The 21393-nt window shown below is 41.0% G+C and overlaps 1 protein-coding gene across 5 annotated transcripts in view; it reads left to right on the top strand.

Annotated features, from left to right (window-relative positions):
• The window catches only part of ARHGAP26 (Rho GTPase activating protein 26), a 405589-nt gene that overhangs the window by 235178 nt on the left and 149018 nt on the right, over window positions 1–21393 (top strand). For all 5 annotated transcript variants that reach the window (XM_081134784.1, XM_081134783.1, XM_081134782.1 and 2 more), the window contains exons 15-17: window positions 16727–16814; window positions 18482–18540; window positions 20023–20128. In XM_081134784.1, the coding sequence (XP_080990910.1) occupies window positions 16727–16814; window positions 18482–18540; window positions 20023–20128 (253 nt within the window). The remainder of the gene's footprint in view (window positions 1–16726; window positions 16815–18481; window positions 18541–20022; window positions 20129–21393) is intronic.

Genomic DNA, 21393 nt, shown 5'->3' with positions numbered 1-21393 from the left:
TGTCTGCACACTGTCCAGTAGGAGGGATATATGCATGCATATAGAAGCTGTAATGTAGATTATGATCCTGGTACCTAAATATGCGCTGGATCTGGAAGGCTGAGCAGTGAGGGAGAGAATAGAAGAGTAATTCAGATTCAGGAAGTATGAGCAATGGCATGGGGGCAGAAATCAGGGTCTGTGGTGGCTACACCAGAGTGTACTGATTTTATTATTTTAATACTTGGAAGTGCTCAAAGCTGGGACAGGCGATGTAAAGCTGAAAAGCTGAGATAGCTCCTTTTGCTGAGGAACTTGACTACTGTGCTAAGGAGTATGGGATTTTTTTCTCTGTAGGATATAAGATGCTATTAAAAGTTTCTAAGTCGTGGAGTTGTGTGTTAGGACTTTATTATACACAAAAGTGTAAAGAAGGCAATTCAAAATAGTTTGAAGGAAATAAAAGGCATTTATTTTCTCATATAACTTGTAAAGCCAAGATGGCAGAAGGGTCTGGTGGCTACAGTGACATCTTTACATTTGTGGGAGACCTTTCCCCACTCATTTCTCTGGCTTTTCATTATTTGTGACCTCTGTCTTGGTATTGGCTGTATTTGTCATTGGGTCATTGGAATGTCCCAGATAGTCCCATCTCAGTGGTCCTTGGAGCTTACATCACTGACAAGGGAGTTTCTTTCTTGACAGTTTTGGCAGAAGTTCCCAGGGCGGACTTTGATTGATCAGTATAGGGCCATTCACATGACTTATTTCACAATCTCACGCTCCAGTCACAGGACCTACAGCAGATGGATCCTGACGGCCTGGATCTTGTGCCTGTCTCTGGTGATCCTGAGCTGCCTCTGTGAGGGTGGCAGAAGGGTGGGATCAGGAGGGGGTTATTCCCCAGGACCTTGTGGACTGAGCAGGATTACTAACAGAATGATGGAGGAGTGCTTTCCTGAAATGGCTGCTGGGTGATAACAAAAGTATGTTGGACACAAGTATTGACTGGATCAGATGCTGGTTTGAGGAGGACAACCCTGCAGCAATGTGGAGCATGTATTTGGTGACGGAAAGACCTGGAGGAAAAAGACTGTTGCAACAGATTAGGCTGTCGAGGGCTGAACCAAATAGCTGCTCTAAGGTCAGGGAAAAGGGCAGCTCAAAATGATCAGAGAGAGAGCATCAACAGGATTTTTTAACCAATTGAATACAGGGGAGCAAAAGGGGCTGAGGGATTTCAAAGACAACAGATTTTTTCTGTAAGGCAACACTAATGAAAAGAAATATGACATTTTACATGGGTTTGCTGATCTAAAAGAGAGGCACCTTAGCTCACTCGTGCTAAGCAAAGAGTGGTAGGAAAAGATCTTGTTATTATCACTTCTCTCTGGGGCCCTCGAACAAGGTATTTGTCCTGTTTTCTTCCTCATTGTTCCTAGGGATAGACAAAGTGATCATGAACATCTGAGAAACGTCATGAAAAACTAGTAACTAGCAGCTGAAGGTCACAAGGCCAGCTGCCTCTGCCAAGAGAACATTGCAGAGAGACTAGAATCCAAACTGAGGTTCAATCAGAGCTGAGAAATGAACACAGTGCAAGATCTAATCAAAAGTGGAGCACAGAAATAATACTGAATGTAAATGGTCATTGAAAAATTAAAATAAAATAAAATAGAAAACAAGTGGAGGCCTGGCCACGTGGCTCGGTTGGAGCGTTGCCCTGTACACCAAGAAGGGTTGCAGGTTTGATTCCCGGTCAGTCAGGGCACATCCTACGTTGCGGATGGGATCCCTGGTCGGTGCCTCCAGGAAGCACCCAATTGGTGTTTCTCTCTCACATGGGTGTCTCTCTCTCTCTCCCTCCCTTCTCCTCTCTCTCTCTAATCAATAAAAATATATCCTTGGGTGAGGATTGAAAAAACACACAAGCAAGTGGAGAATGGTATCTGCGGCTGTCACGACCAGTTAGATTAAACAGTGTGGGTCTTAGACTTGAGAAATCCCCTCTAGGCCAGGGAGACTCCAGTCCCGACGGCCAAAGCCCGTCTCCCTTCCCTTCTGCGCGCGTGCCCTCGTCTGCGTCAGCTCCTGGCGCTGGTGCCAGCCGGCCAGCCGGGGGTGCCCCCGGCCTCCCCCCATGCGGAGCCGACCTGCGCCCCCTCGCTCGCTGCGCCCTCTCCATGCCTCGGGCGCTCTGCTGCTGCCAGGCGCCGCGCGAGACTTACATCATCAGGGCCTCTCACGCGTGGAATTGTGTCTCTTTATTGCTTAAAGCATGCATCAGAATGAAGTGGGTCACCTCGAGTGTACTGGGTGCGCTTCTAATGCACTGGCGGACTTCAGTTGGCAGGAGGAAGACAGCAGCCAGTGCTTTGAGGACGGCTCGCTCTGACTGATGGGAGCCTTAAGGAAGCTGCTCGGATTCCCCGTAGCAAGCGCGGTGGCGCCTCATGCTAGTGTCACAAGAGCTACCCCGGGCCCCTCCCCGCTCCCGCTAGCAAGGGTGAAGGGGCTCAGGAAGACTTGCAGGTTCCTGGAAACAGAGCGACTTCCGAGGGTGTGCCGTGCGGTGTTTTTCTCCCCCCGAGTGTTAAGTGAAGATAAATCTTTCCAAATTTTAGCTTAACATTTAAAAAATATAAATCAGCTATATGCTTGTCCAGTACATGCAGGTCTCATTCCCGGTATGTATTTTAAATAACTTCCTTTTGGATTAAAAGTCATAAGCGGTCATCGTAGGAAATTTGGAGACATACAAAAAGGAGAAAGAAGAAAGTAACAGTCTCGCAGACCAGATACGACCTTTATTGACCATTTTAGGATACCACCGTCACCTTGCAGTATAATATCCTGTCATACCACATAGAAACGTTTCCAAAATTGGAATGACACTGTGCATATTTACTTTCTAAAAATTTATCTTTATTGAAAGTATTAGAGATGTCCCCCTGTCCCCCCCACTGATCCCCTCCGCCCCAGCCCTTCCCCCATATTTACTGCTTTTTAACAGGCTTTCTCATGTAATAGTACAGAGTCTGTTTTCTGATGCTATTCGAGATCCACTGGAGTGTGACTCATTTTGGGCACGTATTGGGTGAATATATTATAACTTTTCAATCAGTCCCCCATTCTTGGATACATAGACTGATTGCAATTCTTTATCATTCTAGAAAGTACTGTCTTTCTAGACCTAGGAGAAAGTACCTGTCTACTCAGGGGAACACCCCCCAGGGGCAGGGTAGCAGAGGCTAGGAGCATGCATTGTGGAGTTCGGCTGCAGCTCCGCTGCCTACCTGTTTGACTCTACACAGTTATTTAAACCCGTCTGGTCTTCTGTCGCATCGTCTGGGATAACAGCCGCTGCCTCTATGAGGATGTGAGGATTAAAGGGAGAGAGGCGTGTGGGCTGCTGAGTCCAGATCCTCCACGTGTGAGTCAATAAATGTCAGCTGCTACTATTTTTAATTTTATATGTATACTTAATAATATCTTAGGCTTTATTTTAAAATGTTGACTTGCTGGGTCAAGGTATGTACCTATTTTCAAGGCCCTTCATTGATATTCCCAAATTTGCTGTCAGCAAAGTCTGAGGCGAGTGTCCTGTCGCCTCTGTGACTTTTTTGCATATTAATTATATTTTTTAAATGAATCGGTTTTATTGAACTTTGCATTTCTGTAACTCTGGATGGGTTTGGACATTTCCCTTGTTTCTTGCTGAGTTATAGCTCTCCTCTCATTAATTGCCTGTTGTATTCTTAACCTATTTTTCCATTAGTGTCATCATCTTTGGATTGTAAGACCTGTTTAGATTTGGAGGCTATGTTACCGATAATTTTTTATCATTTATCTTGAACTTTACTTATGGAACTTTTGTTTTTGTTTTGTCTTATGAATATTTTATATTTTTATGAAGTCCATTCTTTTATGAAGTCAGCCTTTTTCCTAGATAGACTATACCTTAAAAGACCTTCCCTGTTATAAGATTACAAAACCTTCTTGTTTTCCTTAAAATCCATCATGAGTTTATTCATTCAAAATGGGAACCAACTCTCCTTTTCCTTAAATACTTATGCAGTAGATCAATAACCATATAATGAGAAATGTGCCCCCTTTTCACTGTTTTTCAGTATCACCAGATAGTCATTCTTTTGCACATATTGGTGTCTGACGGAGTTCTTACATATATTTTCTAGAGAAAAGCAACTTTTTGTTTGTTCTTATGCAAGTCTCAATTTTTAAAAAATATATTATCATTTTTCACCTTTTTAATGTTTTTTTTCTTCTGATTCTTTGCATTTTAGCAACAATTATCACACTCGGGCCCCATGTCCATGTCATTCATTTAAATTTCTCTTGGTTGATTTTTCTCCTGTTTATAATGCAGATTTTAATTTTGTAATTGAATTTTCAGTGTCTTTGCTAACTCATTTAGCTGTTTTCATTTCCACCTTTCAGCTGTCGCCTTTATTAGTTCAGTCTGTTTCTTTTTTTATTTGATGCCTTATTTCACAGCATCCATATTTTCTGAATTTTATTTAGAGTACAGAACAGGTGCTTTCTGAATATTTTTTTAGAGTGCCTTTGTCTCCATATTTTATGCCAACAAGTATTTTGTCAGCTTTTTCTGTCTTCTGTTTAATCAAACCCGACCACAGAGAAGTTTATGCCTTTGTGGTTAAATTCACTGTGGATGGATTGTCCTTGTTCTGCTGCTGTTCTCCTGGATGCTATTAGACACCCTTGTATGAAACTGGATGCCTGTTGTACATGATTCCATCCAACTTTCTGGCAGCCTTCAACCTTTATTTAGTGTGGACCTATACTCCCGAGTAGATTTCTCCTGGTTTCTGCTCTTTGGCCGTGGTTCTAGGAGAAGTGGAGTTTTTTCCAGGTTAGCCTGAAGTGGGCTGAGGTTCTTCCCTGTCCCTCTCATGCTTCTTATAGCATGTCCCCCCTTCCGAATTCACTTCCCTTGGTATAAAGGGACACGCTCCCCTTCTGTCTGCAGTCTGATTTCACTGCCTGGATTGTAATCTCAAGACAATTGTGGCTGGAGAAAGCAGCTTCCCCCAGTGTGTGTGCTGGGGTGGGGTGGGGGCAGTGCAGCCTGGCATCCTCTCCGGCATGGCGTGGGGGCTAAGCTTTAGGGTGGGCGCAAGGCCCTGGCCTATCTCATCGATCCCCCAAGTGGGTTTTCCTCATGCCTTTACCTGAGCTTTGCCTGATGGATATTCCTCTGGTGACAGGCAGGATGCTGTCCGTGAGCCTAATGTTCTGTGCTGCTGAAACTTATGCCCCCCCCCCCCCTTCTGAACGTGCATCTTTGTTAGTAGTTCACCCTGATGGGGAAGGAATGCAAATTCAGTGCAGCTACTTTTTCTTATTTTATTCTGTAACTTTTCCCTTGTTTTAAATGAATGTTTAGAGCCAGGTTGGCGCTACAGAGGGCACATGGGAAGGTTTAAATTGCGATGTTTTAAAGCACTAAATTATAGTAGCACACCTCCCCCACTGATCTCCAAGCCGGCCATGGACTATCTTCTTACAACGCTGGGACCTTGAATGTCTGTATTTGCTTCTTCTGTGCCCCTAATTCCCATACCCTTTCACAGAGTAGCACAAATAAGAACACGTAGGGACTTCTTTCAGAAGAAATCTTAAAGCAGTAGACATTCTTCAGGACAACTCCTAGGACCTTGCTTGTCTAGTAATGAGTGGAAGAAACCCCAGACTTTGAAGATTGTAGTCTTATAGAAGCAGCAGAGCCAGGCAAACAGTGAACTTCCAATTTTACCCACCTGTAAAAGGGAGCAGAGAAATGATGACCAGGACTTGTTTGGATGGGGATTGATCCTTCTGGAAGCTCATAAGGTCACTACTGACCACAATCTGGAGTCCCCGAGGATAGAGACCTCAGATGGAAACTCACCTTCCTCTCTGCTCCCCTCACCATCACCTTTGATTGGGATGTTTCGAGCAGCTTCTCCTAAGACAGGAACTTGAGACAGTAAGAGGTTTTGGATCTCAGAACAGAATGGCTGTAGGATTCTTAGGTGCTAGATATAGGAAATGATTAACGTTTTTAAGATGTATGATGTAAAGTTTTTAAGATGCATAATGAGAAATTAATTTGATAGCGTGAACAGATTTACTTTTAGATGGCTAAGTATTCAGTCTGGCCTTGAATGAATTACCTGTAAGATAAATGAAAAGAAGTCTTATTTACATAGAGGATAGGATACTTACATAAACTGCTTCCTCAAAGATGTAATGGGGATGGAGAATGTGAAAGGCCCGAGAAGATTTTAGAAAAAGACAGAAAATGGGGGGGGAGGGGGACTGGATGAAAGAAGGTGAAGGGATCAGCCAAAGAACATATCTGCATAACAGTGTGGTGATAGCCGGGGGGCCGGGGGGACGGGGGTGGGGGGGATGGGGGGGGGCAAGGGCTGGGTGGAGAGGGGGAAAAGGGGCATGGGGACATATGTAATAGTGTCAACAATAAAAATAAAGGAAAAAAGGAAAGAAAAAGACAGAAAACAAAATACAGTTGCTTAAATGTGGGAAAGCAAGACCGTGTGTATTTCCTAAGGAATGGCATATAGATGTATGGGGCCGATGAGAGAAACCAGGAATAGGTCTCACACACGCATGAGTACTTGATATTTGCTAATGGTGTCAAGCAAGGTACAATGGGGAAGGGACAGTTATTTTAACCAATGGTTCGAGTACAATTGGGCATCCATATGGGAAAAATAAATTCAACCATTATCTTAAACTATATACAAAAATGAACTCAAAATGGATCATATTCCTAAACCTAAGAGCTAAAACTATAAAAATTTTAGAAGAAAACATAGGAGAAAATATTTGTGACCTTGGTTTAGAGAAGGTTTCTTGGATGAAACACAAAAACAGGAAGCATAATAGAAAAATCTGTCAAACTGAGCTTTATTTAAATAAAAAACGTCTGCTCTTTAAAAGACATTAAAAAAAAAAGAAAATACAAACTACAGATCAGGAGAAAATATTTGCAAAATACGTGTCTGATAAATTAGTTGTATCCACAATATATTTAAAATAACTCTTGCAGCTCAGTAATAAGAACACAACAGCCCAGTTTTAAAATGGACAAAAGATTTCAACAAACAGTTCACCAAAGAAAATATACAAATGGCCAACAGACACATGAAAAAGAAAAGATGACCAACATCATTAATCATTAAGGAAAAGCAAATTTTAAAAATGAGTTATGTACTAGAATAACTAAAATTTCAAAATTAAACACATGACCATATCATGTGTTGAAAATGTGAAGCAGCTCTCACATTGCTGGTGGGAATGCAAAACAGTCCAACTATTTTGGAAAACAATTTGGCAGTCTCTGATAAAATTAAACATATTACTATAATGATACACTTTTATTTTATTTTATTATTTTATTTTATTATTTTTTAATTTATTTCAGAGAGAGGAAGGGAGAGGGGGAGAGAGAAACATCAATGATGAGAGAGTCATTGATCAGCTGCCTCCTGCACGCCCCCTACTTGGGATCAAGCCCGCAGCCAGGCATGTGCCCTGACTAGGAATCGAACCATGATCTCCTGGTTCAACCACTGAGCCGTGCTTGCTGGGCACACTTTTATATATTTCTACCAGTTACACTGCTCGGTATTTACCTAAGAGATGAAAATATAGTCCACATAAAGACCTGCACTGAAATATTTATAGCAGCTTTATTCATTATAGCCAATAATTGGAAACAGCATCAATGCCATCAGCTAGTGAATAGATAGATACACAAATCATGGCATAGCCCTAAAATTGGATGCTACCCAGTAATAAGAGGGTTGAACTCCTGGTGCCTTCAACAGCCTGAATGGATTTCAAAAGTACCGTGTATGTGAATGTGGGTGCCAGGGGCTGGAGTTAGAGGGAAGGGATTGACTATAAGAGGGGAACAGGCTGATTTGGGGGAGGGATTTCTTATATTTTGATTGCAGTGATTTAACTTTAAACATAGGAGATGATTCTCAACCTTCCTCCTCATTAAAAAATACAAATTAGAACAGTCAGATAACCTATTTTTTGAACCTATCAGATTAGCTAAGATCAAAGTGTTTGATTATAGGATGTCAAGCTTTGGGGAAGGGGTCATCCTCATACTTAAATACAACCTCTGAGGGGCAAGTGAGCAATATATTTCAAAATTTTAAATGCATAGACTTTTTGCCCCAGAAATTCCACTTTGGGGAATTTCTGCTACAGGTAAGACATGTAAAAATATCACTGTTCATCATAGCCAAACCAGGGAACAACCTTAATTTTCATGAATGGGACATTTCACTATGGTGCAGTGAAGTACTGTGAGGTAGATATTTGTGTGCTGATATGGAACAATTTCTTAAGATATTATTCAAAGAAAATTGGAGCCCACAGAGTGAGTGTGTAGTGTTCTACTGTGTTGTTAAAAAGCTGTAAAGCCCTGGCCAATGTGGCTCAGTTGGTTGGGCATTGTCGCATGCACCGAAAGGTCACCGGTTCACTTCCTCGTCAGGACACATGCCCAGGTTGGGAGTTCGTCCCCGGTGAGGGTGCGTATGTGAGGCAACCAATCGATGTTTCTCTCTCTCTCCCCTTCTTCCTTCCTCTCTTTCTCAAATCAATAAAAACATTTTTTTTTTAAACTGCATGTACTCATATTTTGCTTGTTTTTGCTTACAGTGTTAGAGCACACACACATAAAGCTGATATTAGCAGTTGCCTCTAGCAAAGGAAAGGCTCACCGTTTAATGCATATCTATTTGTTTTGCTTGAATATTTTTTTACCATGTGCATATATTACTTTCTCAGTTAAAGAAAAATTTTTTAATTTGCATACATAATAATGTGTTATTAGGAAATATAGGAGTATGTAGGTGACTTTTCTCATCATTTCCTCCAGGAGGTCCCTGGTGTCTTGTCGGCAACACAGCAGTGGACCAGATGGATCTGGGGGCTGACCCAGTGTGACAGTCCTAAGACCACTCCCCTTGTGAACACTGCTTCCAGGGTCTGTCTCCCTGTTTTTCCAAATTCAGGTGGGAGTAGGCGGGAGAGGAAACCCATTCATTTGCTTTACCTGCACGATGCCTTTGTGCTCATGGCTCTGCTCCTCTAGCTTGGGTCAGCTTTACTGAGCACTGCAATGGGCAAGTGACATGGTGGGGAGAAAAGCACTGAGTGCTGAAGAAAATTTTGCCTTATGTCTCTGTCTCTTGTTCAGAAACTACCAGGAAGCTTCTGTAAGTGAGTGGAGCATCTGTAGGGAGGTGTGGAAATCGGCTGCACTTTCTGAAAATGAGGTAGCTTGGGAGGCTGTCTTCAGTTTAGTTGAGATATTAGATGAATTTAAATGGACATGCTCAAGTTATGAGCCTCACCTCATCAGTGCTATAAAAAGCCCTTTAGCCGGCTGTAATTACGCGACTCTTCTCTCTGTAATGTTACACAATATTCCTATGTTTACAGAGCCCGAAGAAGTGGAAGCTAATCATTAGCTTGCTAAATGTGGTTCATGGAACAGTTCACGACTCCCAGACCTGCCAACTGCTGCTTGTTTAGTGTCATGTTCACTCTTCTTGGGCAGAAGTTGGTTTGTTCCTCAGAAAAATGTACAGTAACATTTGTCCCGCATCCAGAAACCAGGCAGTGTGGCAGCTCTCCATGCGTCTTGGTCACCGAGGGGAAGAGGTCATGCTAAGCAGAGTGTTTTGGTACTTAAACTAATGCAGGAAGAAACCATTAAGGGAATGTGAGATGACAAATCAAGGAAAGAATTAAAGCTGCAGAGGTTTTGGATACTTGGAAAAATCACACTTTGTTCAGTTTTCAGACATGTGCTCTGATAAAACTCAGTGGAGTTTACCGTTGTGTGGGGCCTAGAAATAAAATCCTGCTCTTCGGGTTCTTTCTTTCTTGTTTGTTTTATGTAACACGACAGACTTCATTAGTGCCCAGGGTCACCTGCAAGCACATAGATGTGCTACCTTTAGGAGCCACACTTCTTATGAGCTGGGCCCTTTCTTCTCTCATGTGTCAGTGGAACATACTAAGAGCAGGAGGTACCGGCTGGATTTGTGCCTTCTCCTGGGGATTAGAGCCTAAATCCTTAAGCCACTCACGCCAACTTGGCCTCCTCCCCCTCGGATGAAAGCAGCTCCTTCCAGTGCCCGCTTGTGGCTCATTCCGCTTTCCAGCTGGAAGGCCGTTGGCCCTTTCTTCTTAGAGACTGTCCAGAAAGAGCCAGCCCCAGTGGCTGTCTCTGTTTCCTGCTGTATCATTTAGATCTCTTGGGATTATAAGCAAAACAGAACACCTGACCTCAACCGGCTTAAGGAAAAAGGGCATTTTTTGGCTCCCATGATTACAAAGGTACGGAGAGGTACGAGGGCTCAACCATGTCTTCAGACCCACTTTTTCTGCTTCTCTCATCTTTGCTTTCACTCTTAGGCTCAATGTGTTGGTATTTAGAGCAGTTGCAAATCCTTCCAGATGCAAACCAAGCTGGAAATAGCAGATGTCCTTTCCGCTATCTCCTGGAAAACCTGGGAAGTTCACTCTCATTCAAAGGAAAGGCTCATTGTTTAATGCATATCTATTTGTTTTGCTTGAATATTTTTTTTACCATATTTTTTTTTAACTGAGAAAGTAATATATGCACAGGTCTTGGGCCATCCCTGAACCAGTCCCGGGGTCCAGAGAGGTGCTGCTCGTTGATTGCTCTGTCCTGAGTCCCACTCCCCACCTGGGAAGGGCGGGCCCTACCTGAACCCTTGGAGTTGGTGGGAGAAAAGAAGAGCGGTCCAGCTGAAAACAGGTGCTGTGCAGGAAGAGAAGGGAGTGGGGCTGGGAGGCACGAGGCTTAGGTTGAGAAAGCTGGATTGTCCTCCGAGGCACTGGAAGTCTCCACTGCCAGCCGCTTGCCCGTGGGGAGGTCTGCAGGTTTGTGAAGCAGGTCACATTCCCCACCTCTGCCTCTTTTTCTCACCTGTCTGTGTGCAGCTCAGGAAGACTACAAGCATTATCTTTTTAAAAATAGTACACGCTCATTTAAAATACACTCATTTGTTTAAAAGCCCACGCAAGAAGGACAAAGGTCATGATCAGGAGCCGATATAATTCTGGGGGCTCTCATTGCATTTCTTGGCTTAAGGCAATTAAAAAAATATATATAAAAGTAATGGAATCAAGTCATACTTTAGAAAACAGAAAAATCATAATTCTACCACTCTGACCCAGCCACTATTTTAATTTTAGAGTATTTTCATTTAACTTTTATTCGTATAAATTACTCAAGCTTTTAAATCTTGATTTTTTTTTGCTACATGTTTCTTTTTTTTTTTACCTGTCTAATATCAAAGATTTAATTGAATATGTTCCAGATAGTTAATGCATAAATTAGTTTATGACATAACATGAATTCAGTACATTTGTACATGGTAATAGCAAAAACTGTGTAGAAGAGTGTAGTTTTAGTATTGCATTTCACCTGAAAATGTTTAAAACTGGAGTTAAGTTTCTGAACACACCTATGAAGATGTACACAATACAGATGTGAAACACTGTTTTTAGCACAATTATGATCACTAAATGAAACATCTACTAACTATGTAAACAATGTAGTAACATGCACCTTCTGTAAATATCATTACATTATAATACTTCATAGACGATATGAGCATTCTGCACAAGACTTCTCTTGTGTCTTTCTTCAAAGATTGAAACATATTCCAAATAATGTGTGTATTTTTCTAAGACGTAACATAAAATCATTACACTTGTAAAGGGTAATAGCAAACCAATATTGGAACAGTGTAGTTTTAAGGTTTCTTTTTTTTTTAATTTATCTTTATTGTTGAAAGTATTACAGATGTCCCCTTTTTACCTCATTGACCCCTTCCATCCCGCACCCACTCCCTGCCCCAGGCCTTCACCACACTATTGCCTGTGTCCATGAGTTATGCATATATGCATATAAATTCTTTGGTTAATCTCTCCCCACCCACTCCCACCTTCCCTCTGAGATCCCTTAGTCTGTTCCATGCTTCTATGTCACTGAATCTGTTTTGTTCATCAGTTTATTATGTTCTTTAGATTTCACATATAAGTGAGATTATGTGATGTTTGTCTTTCTCTGACTGGCTTATTTTGCTTAGCATAATATTCTTCATGTCCATCCATGCTATCCCAAAGAGTACGAGATCCTTCTTCTTTACAGCTGCATAGTATTCCATGGTATGAATGTCCCACAGCTTTTTTATCCACTCACCTACTGATGGGCACTTGGGCTGTTTCCATATCTTAGCTATTGTAAACTGTGCTGCTGTGAACATAGGGGTGTATAAGTTCTTTCTGATTAGTGTTTCAGGATTCTTAGGATATATTCCTAGAAGTGGGATCACTGGGTCAAAAGGCAGCTCCATTTTTAATTTTTTGAGGAACCCCCATACTGTTTTCCATAGTGGCTGCACCAGTCTGCATTCCCACCAGCAATGTACTAGGGTGCCCCTCTCTCCACATCCTCACCAGCACTTGTTTTTGTTGATTTGTTGATGGCAGCCTTTCTGACAGGTGTGAGGTGATACCTCATTGTGGTTTTAATTTGCATCTCTCTGATGTTAGCGATGTTGAGCATTTTCTCATATGTCTCTTGGCCATCCGTATGTCCTCTTTGGAGAAGTGTCTATTCAGGTTCTTTGTCCATTTTTTAATTGGGTGGCTTGTCTTCCTCTTGTTGAGTAGTATAAGTTCTTTGTACACTTTGGAAATTAACCCCTTATCAGATATGTCGTTGGCAAATATGTTCTCCCATACCATGAGGTTCCTTTGTATTTTGAGGATGTTTTCTTTTGCTGTGCAGAAGCTTTTCAGTTTGATGTAGTCCCATTTGTTTATTTTTTCCTTTGTTTCTCTTGCCCTAGGAGATATATCAGTGAAAATTCCACTATGTGAGATGTATGTGACTTTACTGCCTAGGTTTTCTTCCAGGATTTTTATGGTTTTGCAACTTACATTTAAATCTTTTATTCATTTTGAATTTATTCTTGTGTATGGAGTAAGTTGATGATCTAGTTTCATTTTTTTTGCATGTACCTGCCCAATTTTCCCAACACCATTTATTGAAGAGAGACTGTCTTTATTGTATGCTCTTGCCTCTGTCAAATATTAATTGACCATAATGGCATGGGTCTATTTTTGGGGTCTCTGTTCTTTTCCATTGACCTATATGTCTTGTTGTACCAATACCAGGCTGTTTGGATTACAGTGGCTTTGTAATATAGTTTAATATCTGGTAAAGTGATTCCTCCAACTCTGTTCTTCTTTTTTAAGATTTCTGCAGCCTATTCAGGGTCTTTTTTGGTTCCATATAAATTTTTGGAATATTTGTTCTAGCTCTTTGAAATATGCTGTGGTATTTTAATAGGAATGCATTGAATCTATAGATTGCTTTGGGTAGTATGGGCATTTTAATGATATTAATTCTTCCAATCCATGAACATTGTATAGTCTTCCACTTGTTTATATCTTCTTCTATTTCTTTTTTCAGTGTCCTGTAGTTTTCTGAGTGCAGATCTTTTACATCCTTGATTGAGTTTATTCCTAGGTATCTTATTTTTTTAGTTGCAATGGTAAATGGTATTTTTGTTTTGTTTTGTTTCTCTTTCTGAGAGTTCATTGTTGGTATATAAAAATGCTGTCGATTTTTGGATGTTAATTTTGTGTCCAGCTACCTTGCCGAATTCATTTGTCAAATCTAGTAGTACTTTGGTGGAGTCTTTAGGGTTTTTTATGTACAATATCATGTCATCTGCGAATAATGACAATTTTATTTCCTCCTTTTCAATTTGGATACCTTTTATGTTTTCTTCCTGTCTGATGGCTATGGCAAGGACTTCCAGTACTATGTTGAACAAAAGTGGTGAAAGTGGACAGCCTTGTCTTGTTCCTGTTTTTAAGGGAAATGGTTTTAGTTTTTGACCATTGAATATGATGTTGGCTGTAGGTTTGTCATATATGGCCTTTATTATGTTGAGGCATATTCCTTCTATTCCCACTTTGCTGAGAGTTTTTATCAAAAATGGATGCTGGATTTTGTCATTTTGTTTATATGATGTATCATATTTATTGATTTGTGAATATTATACCAGCCTTGCATCCCCAGAATAAATCCCACTTGGTCATGGTGTATGATCTTTTTAATGTATTGCTGGATCCTGTTTGCTAATATTTTGTTGAGGATTTTAACATCTATGTTCTTCTGGGATATTGGCCTATAACTTTCTTTCTTTGTAGTGTCTTTATCTGGTTTTGGGATTCAAATAATGCTGGCCTCGTGAAAAGAGCTTGGGAATCTTCCCTCCCCTTGAATTTTCTGGAACAATTTGAGGAGAAAATGTGTTAATTCTTCTTTGAATGTTTGTTAAAACTCACCTGTAAATCCATCTGGTCCAGGACTTTTGTTTGCTGGGAGTGTTTTGATTACTGCTTCAATTTCATTAGTTGTTATCGGCCTATTCAGGTTTTCTGCCTCTTCTTGATTTAGCTTTGGAAGATTGTATGCTTCTAGGAATTTGTCCATTTCACCCAGGTTGTCCAGTTTGTTGGCATTTAGTTGTTCATAGTATTTTCTTACAATCCTTTGTATTTCTCTTGGGTCAGTTGTTATATCACTTCTTTCATTTCTGGCTTAATTTATTTGGGTCCTCTCTCTTTGTTTTCTGGTATGGCTAAAGGTGCATCAAATTTATTTATCTTTTTAAAGAACCAGCTCTTGGTTTCATTGATTTTTGGTATTGTTTTTTCAGATTCTATGTCATTAATTTCTGCTCTGATCTTGATTATTTCCTTCCTTCTATTTCCTTGGGGATTTTCTTGCTCTTCTCTTTCTAATTCTTTTAGTTATTGTGTTAGATGGTTTATAGAGCTTTTTCTTGTTTCTTAAGGTATGCCTGTAATGCCATGAACTTTCCTCTCAGGACTGCTTTTGCTGTGTCCCATAGATTTTGGGTTGTTGTCTGTTCATTTTTGTTTTTTTCCAGGAAGTTTTTGATTTCTTCCTTGATCTCATTGGTAACCCATTCATTGTTTAATAACATGCTGTGTAGCCTCCATGTGTTTGAATATTTTTGAGTTTTTTTATAGTGGTTGATTTCTAGTTTCATGCCATTGTTATCTGGGAAGATGTTTGATATGATTTCAGTCTTCTTGAACTTGTAGAGACTTGCTTTATGGTCTAACATGTGGTCTGTTTTTGGGAATTTCCCATGTGCACTTGAGAAGAATGTATATTTTGCTGCTTTGGGATGAAACGTTCTGTAATATCAATTAAATCCATCTGATCTAATATGTTATTTAAGGTCTCTGTTTCCTTGTTGATCTTTTGTCTGGATGATATCTATCCAGTGGTGACAGTGGGGTGTTAAAGTCCCCTACTGTGATTGTGTTGCTGTCGATCTCACCCTTAAAGTACACCTTTATACACACACACACACACACACACACACACACACACATATATTTAGGTGCTCCTATACTGGGAGCATATATATTTATAAGGGTTATTTCCTCCTGTTGGATCGATCCCTTTAGTATTATGTAGTAACCTTCTTTATCTCTTGTTATGGTCTTTATTTTGAAGTCTATTTTGTCAGAAATAAGTACTGCTACTCCAGCTTTTTTTTTTTTTTTTCATTTCTATTTGCATGGAATATTTTTTTCCACCCCTTCACTTTCAGCCTTTGTGAATCCTTTGTTCTGAGGTGGGTCTCTTGTAGACAGCATATATATGGGTCACGTTTTCTTTTCCACTCAGCTACCCTATGCCTTTTGATTGGAGCATTTAATCTGTTTACATTTAAAGTTATTATTGATATGTACTTGCTTAATGCCATTTTTCCCCTTTATGTCGATGTGCCTTACTCTCTATATTTCTTCTACTTCTTAAAGCAGTCCTTCTCGCATTTCTTGCAATGCTGGTTTGGTGGTACTGAACTCCTTTAGCTTTCTTTTGTCTGGGAAGCTCTTTATTTCACCTTCAATTTTAAATGATAGCCTTGTTGGATAGAGCAGTCTTGATTTTGGGTTCTTGCTGTTCATTACTTTGAGAACTTCATGCCATTCCCTTCTGGCCTGAAGTGTTTGTGTTTATTACCTGATAATCCAGGTAATTCCATATTGCTCGATGCCATCATGATCATGGAAAAGCAACATACTATTCCTTTAAGTAGGTCTACCTTAATTAACTTAATCATTTTTCTATTATTGGATCTTTTGGTTCTTTCTTTTTACATTTTTTTCTACTGTTAAAAAGAATAGTGTGTGCTAAACATTTTGCGGGTATTTAACTTTTCTCATGTCTTATCTTATTTCCTAAAGATAGATTGTGTGAAGTGGGATTACCAGTTCAAAGGACATAAACATTTTTATGACTCTTGATACCTATTGCCAAATTGCTTTTCAAAACGGCTGCATTTATTTCTACTGCCTCCAGCAGATTACTAGAGGAATGTTTTCACTGCATTCTTGCCAGCAATAGACATTTAGATTTTTAAACATTTTCCTAACCCATTAGGTAAAAAATAGGTGTCATTTTGTTTTAATTTGGATTTCTTTGGTTAGTAGTGAGGCTGAATGCTTTCATGTGTGCTTGTTTTTTAGCTGTATGTTCTGCGCTGCTTCACACATTGTTGTTTCTTCGTTTTAGACCCCAAAACAGCTTCCGAAACAGAAACAGATATCTGTGCGGAGTGGGAGATCAAGACCATCACCAGTGCTCTGAAGACCTACCTGAGGTAGGGACTTTCCATGAGCAGGGCAGAGCGCCAGCTTGTTATCAGGCCATCAGGAAGAAAGCACTTTTATTTTCAGCCTCCAGAGAGCTGTTGGGTGGGTGTCTGAGATGTGGAAATAGCTTATGTGTGGGTGCAGTTAGCTCAGCTGGTCAATCCGATTGTAAATCATCCATAGTTGATGGGTTGCCATTGTGCAGTAGTGCCAGGAGTGATTTAGGAAGCTTTGTTTTTTATGAGAAGCTACTCTAACAGCCTTTAACAGAACCTAAAATATAGTATTTCCTGAAATCCCTGGATACTCTATTAAGAAAATAAGAATCTCATCTCATTCTGTTGCAAATACAGGATTCCATACCCTGTGTATTTCCACAGACTTGTGCATTGCAGATTGAATATGTTCCCGACATTGATCCTTAAAAATGAGAACTTAATGGAACTCCTTGTTCACTCCTTCAGCTTAGATTGGAAAATATCACTTTATTGGGGAAGAGACTATTTTCCTATAGTAATATATGAAGTATTACTGCTACCTCTCTACTCCTCCCTCGTTTATTAAGGGAATGGGTGATTGACTAGCTGCCCGCGTCTCAGTTTCAGGAATAGATTGAAGTTTATGCTGGACTTGAAGGGCGGGCATATTGTAGTTCTTACACAGGAAGGTGGGGTGTCTAGTCCTAAACAAGGACTGTCGTCATAGATTGCGTAAGCATTTGTACAGCTGTCGTGAAGATCCCCTTGGCTCAGACTCAAAGGAGGAAAGCCACAGAAAAGGAATTGGGGGTGCCGGGTTTTGTTGTTTTTTTGCTTTTGGGGAATTGATGGAAGGATCTTGAAGTCAAGGATAAGATGTAATGCAAATGATGACTACAGATTGAATTAGGCGATTCGATGAGAATAAAATAAAACCTGAGCCAATGTATAGTCTGTTGAGAAGCTTATTATTTGGACTAGCAGCAAAACCTCAAGTTTACAGTTTAACATATTCATTACATACTCATATCCTCAGTGCTGCCACCGTAGTTTACACAAAACCATATTGTAGAGGTTTGCATTTAGCACTTCTTTTTACATGTTGGTAGTGATTTGCTAATAAGCAGTAAGTAAAAAACATATTTTCAGAAATTAGCAGGCAAAATTCGATTGCTTCATGTCTTGTGTTAGGGGTTCTAGCCCTTTGGCATTCCTGAGCAGAACTCCACAGTGAATTTGCCACACAAACACCTACAAAAAGTCTCTGTGGCATTTATGGATGAACTGATTATAATAACAAGGTGCTGGGAAGATGAGAGTTAAATACAGATTTTTGCAGATGTTTAGCTAGTTGCCTGTTTCTCAGGCATATTTTAAAATGCTCTTGTTGATGGATGAGTCACTGACTGAAAGGAAATCTCTTCGTTTGTGCTAGACTTTTGCATCAGTACTTTTGAAGTTGTGACTACGAAACAGTTGTATCCATTCCCTTAAAAAGGAGAGAGAATGAAAATCTCAGGGAAAATCTCAGAGCCTTGCAAAAGGGAAACTCTAAATTGGACTAAGCTGAGTTGCTCTTGTTTCCCTGTGATCTTTGTCTTGAGAGATGTAATACAGTTTGGCAGCCTCCAGACTGCTAGTTAGAGAGAATATGACTGTTTTGATGAAGCTAACTAGTACATAACCTTTTATTCCAGAATGCTTCCAGGACCACTCATGATGTACCAGTTTCAAAGAAGTTTCATCAAGGCAGCAAGTAAGTTTTCTTTTTGTCACAGTTTTAAGGGGAAGGGAATAGATTTTTCTATTTCAAAGAACAGTCAATATCCCAAAATAAATATTATCTAACCCAGGCACACACTCAGGAGTTCAACCCAAATTGAAAACGAAACCAAGTCGGGATTGCCGAGGGCCTCGCTACTGGGCTGAGTGTACAGCAGAGGAGAGAAACTTCCCAAGAGTGGTTTTGGGGTGGGGAGAGGAGAGAAGAGGGGGTTTACCCTTCTAATTATGATTATTGGAGTTCTGACTCCTTGGGTTTTCCCTAGCCCTTGAGCAGCATTTTGCAGAATGAATCAAACTTTGCACGTTACCTAAATAGAGCTTTAGGAGTGTTTCCCTGAGAGCAGCACCATCCGTGTAACTTCCCAGTCCGCGTTCTGTCCTGACCTCCACTTACAGCCTCTGGTCATTCTTCAGCCGTATCATCCAGGTCCCTGGCGTCATATAACTGGTATTAAAATACATAGGGATTAGGTGCAAGCTACCCGAAGTGTACTGGAATCTGTCTACGTGGGGCAGGCCTCCTGTGGGGCAGTAAGATTCTCTATCAGATTGAAATCTGGCATGAAACCCCAAGGCCCATAGCCTGTGCCTCTCCCCTCTTCCTTTGAGCCTTCAGAGTTTGTTCACCGTGGTAGCTGCTACTGGCCTAATTTAGTAGCAACTAGTGTTCTGGTGGCCTTAGCTACTCATAGTTTCCCCCTTCAGACAGGGAGGAGAAAGGCATGGGAGAAAGCTAGGAGTGAAGATAGTGTTTATGTGATTTCTTTCTCAGAGAAATTCCAAACCCATAGCAACCATTCTCTAATTAAACCTCACATCAGTCCTATAAATAGGTTCAGTGAGTACCATTCTTCTGCTTCCCAGAGAACTGGAGCCACTTGCCCAAGTTCAACCAAGAGAATGCGGCAGGCCATGATTTAGGTTACAGGTTGACAGCAAGATTCACACGCATACGTGCCATTTCTTTCTTGTGTACCATGCTGGCTGTCACATGTGGTTTGAGAATAACTGGACATTTCCTTTGGTTTCTCTGATGCTGTGTTAGGTGCTATTTTGATATTTGAGACCCTTGCAATGTTGTTCATGTGCAATGTGTTTACCACTTACCAAGCGCATGAAGTTCCTTCTTTCCTTGAAACGAAGCTGTCCCTCCAGGGAGTCAGCTGCTCCCAGCTTGTCCCTGCTCCAAGTGTGCAGCTGACTGGCTCCATTTTATCACGTCAGCGTTTTGGCCTGATTTTTCTGGCGGCCATTTTTTTCAGTGAACTCTGGTACAGAAAACACCATTAAAAGCACTTGTAGATCCTCATCATGAGGACACAGAGCAGGATCTTAACCCTTTGAGAGATCCTCAGTGTGTCAGTGCCCAACCTTTGTCTTCCTTTGATTTCTGTCTTGCAAACTGGTTTAGCTGCGACACTGATCAAGTGTTACCTCCCTCCTACTTTTGCAGAGCTGGAGAATCAGGAGTCTCGGGTCTCTGAAATCCACAGCCTTGTTCATCGGCTTCCGGAGAAAAACAGGCAGATGTTACAGCTGCTCATGAACCATTTGGCAAAGTAGGTTTATGACTGATTGCTGGCTCTTTTCTCACCCCTAGAAAGTTCTTATCTTAGCACTAAAACTGGTCTCAGTTCTGCTTATGTTTGCCTCCCCCACTATTGCATCAGGTATGCTAGACGCTTAGGAAAGAAATGTGTGAAATGTTAACTGCAGTGGATAACAACAGCCAGTGCCAGATGGTCTTTGAAAGTGGGCCAGGAAGTGTCCCATGAACCAGGCCACCAGACAGAGTTTTCAGGACAGGGCTTTGCTCTTGTGAGGACCAAGGGCAAACAAGTATGTCATCCATGATACCAGGTCACCAAGCAGAATTTTTAGGAGTTACATGTTCTTGTGCCGATCACGGGCGAACAGGAATATGTTGTGGGTTTACAGACCTTAGGTTTGAAGTAAAAAGGCTTGGATTCTAGAGTTGACTCTGTTCTTTTGTCGGGGGGGGGAGACATGTTTTGTTTGTTTTCTATTTCAGGAAGAGGGAGCAAGAGATAGAAACATCAGTGATGAGAGACGGTCATTGATTGGCTGCCTCCTGCCCACCCCTTACTGGGGACTAAACCTGAGCCCGCAACCTGGGCGTGTGCCCTGATGGGGTATCGCACCATGACCTCCTGGTTCATAGGCGACGCTCAACCACTAAGCCTCACCATCGGGGCAAGAGTTGACTCTGTTCTTAACAAGCCACTTAACCAGCCCTGGACAACCAGTGACTTCTTAATTCCTAATTTCTTCATTTGTCAAATATGGCTAGTAGGCTCCCTTTTATCTACAGTGTCAGTGATTTTTAAAGTGACACGTAGCCCAGCTGGGTGTGGCTCAGCAGTTGTGCGTCGACCTAGGACCCGGGAGATCGGGGTTCGATTCCCTGTCGGGACACATGCCCGGGTTGTGGGCTGCAGCCGATCAATGACTCTCTCATCATTGATGTTTCTATCTCTCTCTCCCCCTCTCCCTTTCTCTCTGAAATCAATAAAGATATATTTACCAAAAAATAAAAATAAAAATGAATTCACATGTATTAAAGCCTTTGAAGAAGTATAGAGAATAAGGGAATTATCTTTGGCAAATGCCCACTTGCCCTCTGAGATAATCAAAGCATTCAGTGGGGGCTTGATTTTCCGGCTAGGAATATTTATACTCTTGGAATGGTTTTGGATTTCCGTGTGTTGACTGTTGCTTGATCTTTTTCAGAATGGCCTTGTTGCCTTTCCTTGTTGTATCAGTTACTGCATGTGTGTATGTTCTAACCTTCCATTGATTTTTA

The sequence above is a fragment of the Miniopterus schreibersii genome (genome assembly GCF_964146895.1).
Source record: "Miniopterus schreibersii genome assembly, chromosome: 4".
Classification (NCBI taxonomy): domain Eukaryota; kingdom Metazoa; phylum Chordata; class Mammalia; order Chiroptera; family Miniopteridae; genus Miniopterus; species Miniopterus schreibersii.
Note: the sequence above shows the minus strand (reverse complement) of the source record. Positions and strands in the feature narration are given on the sequence as shown.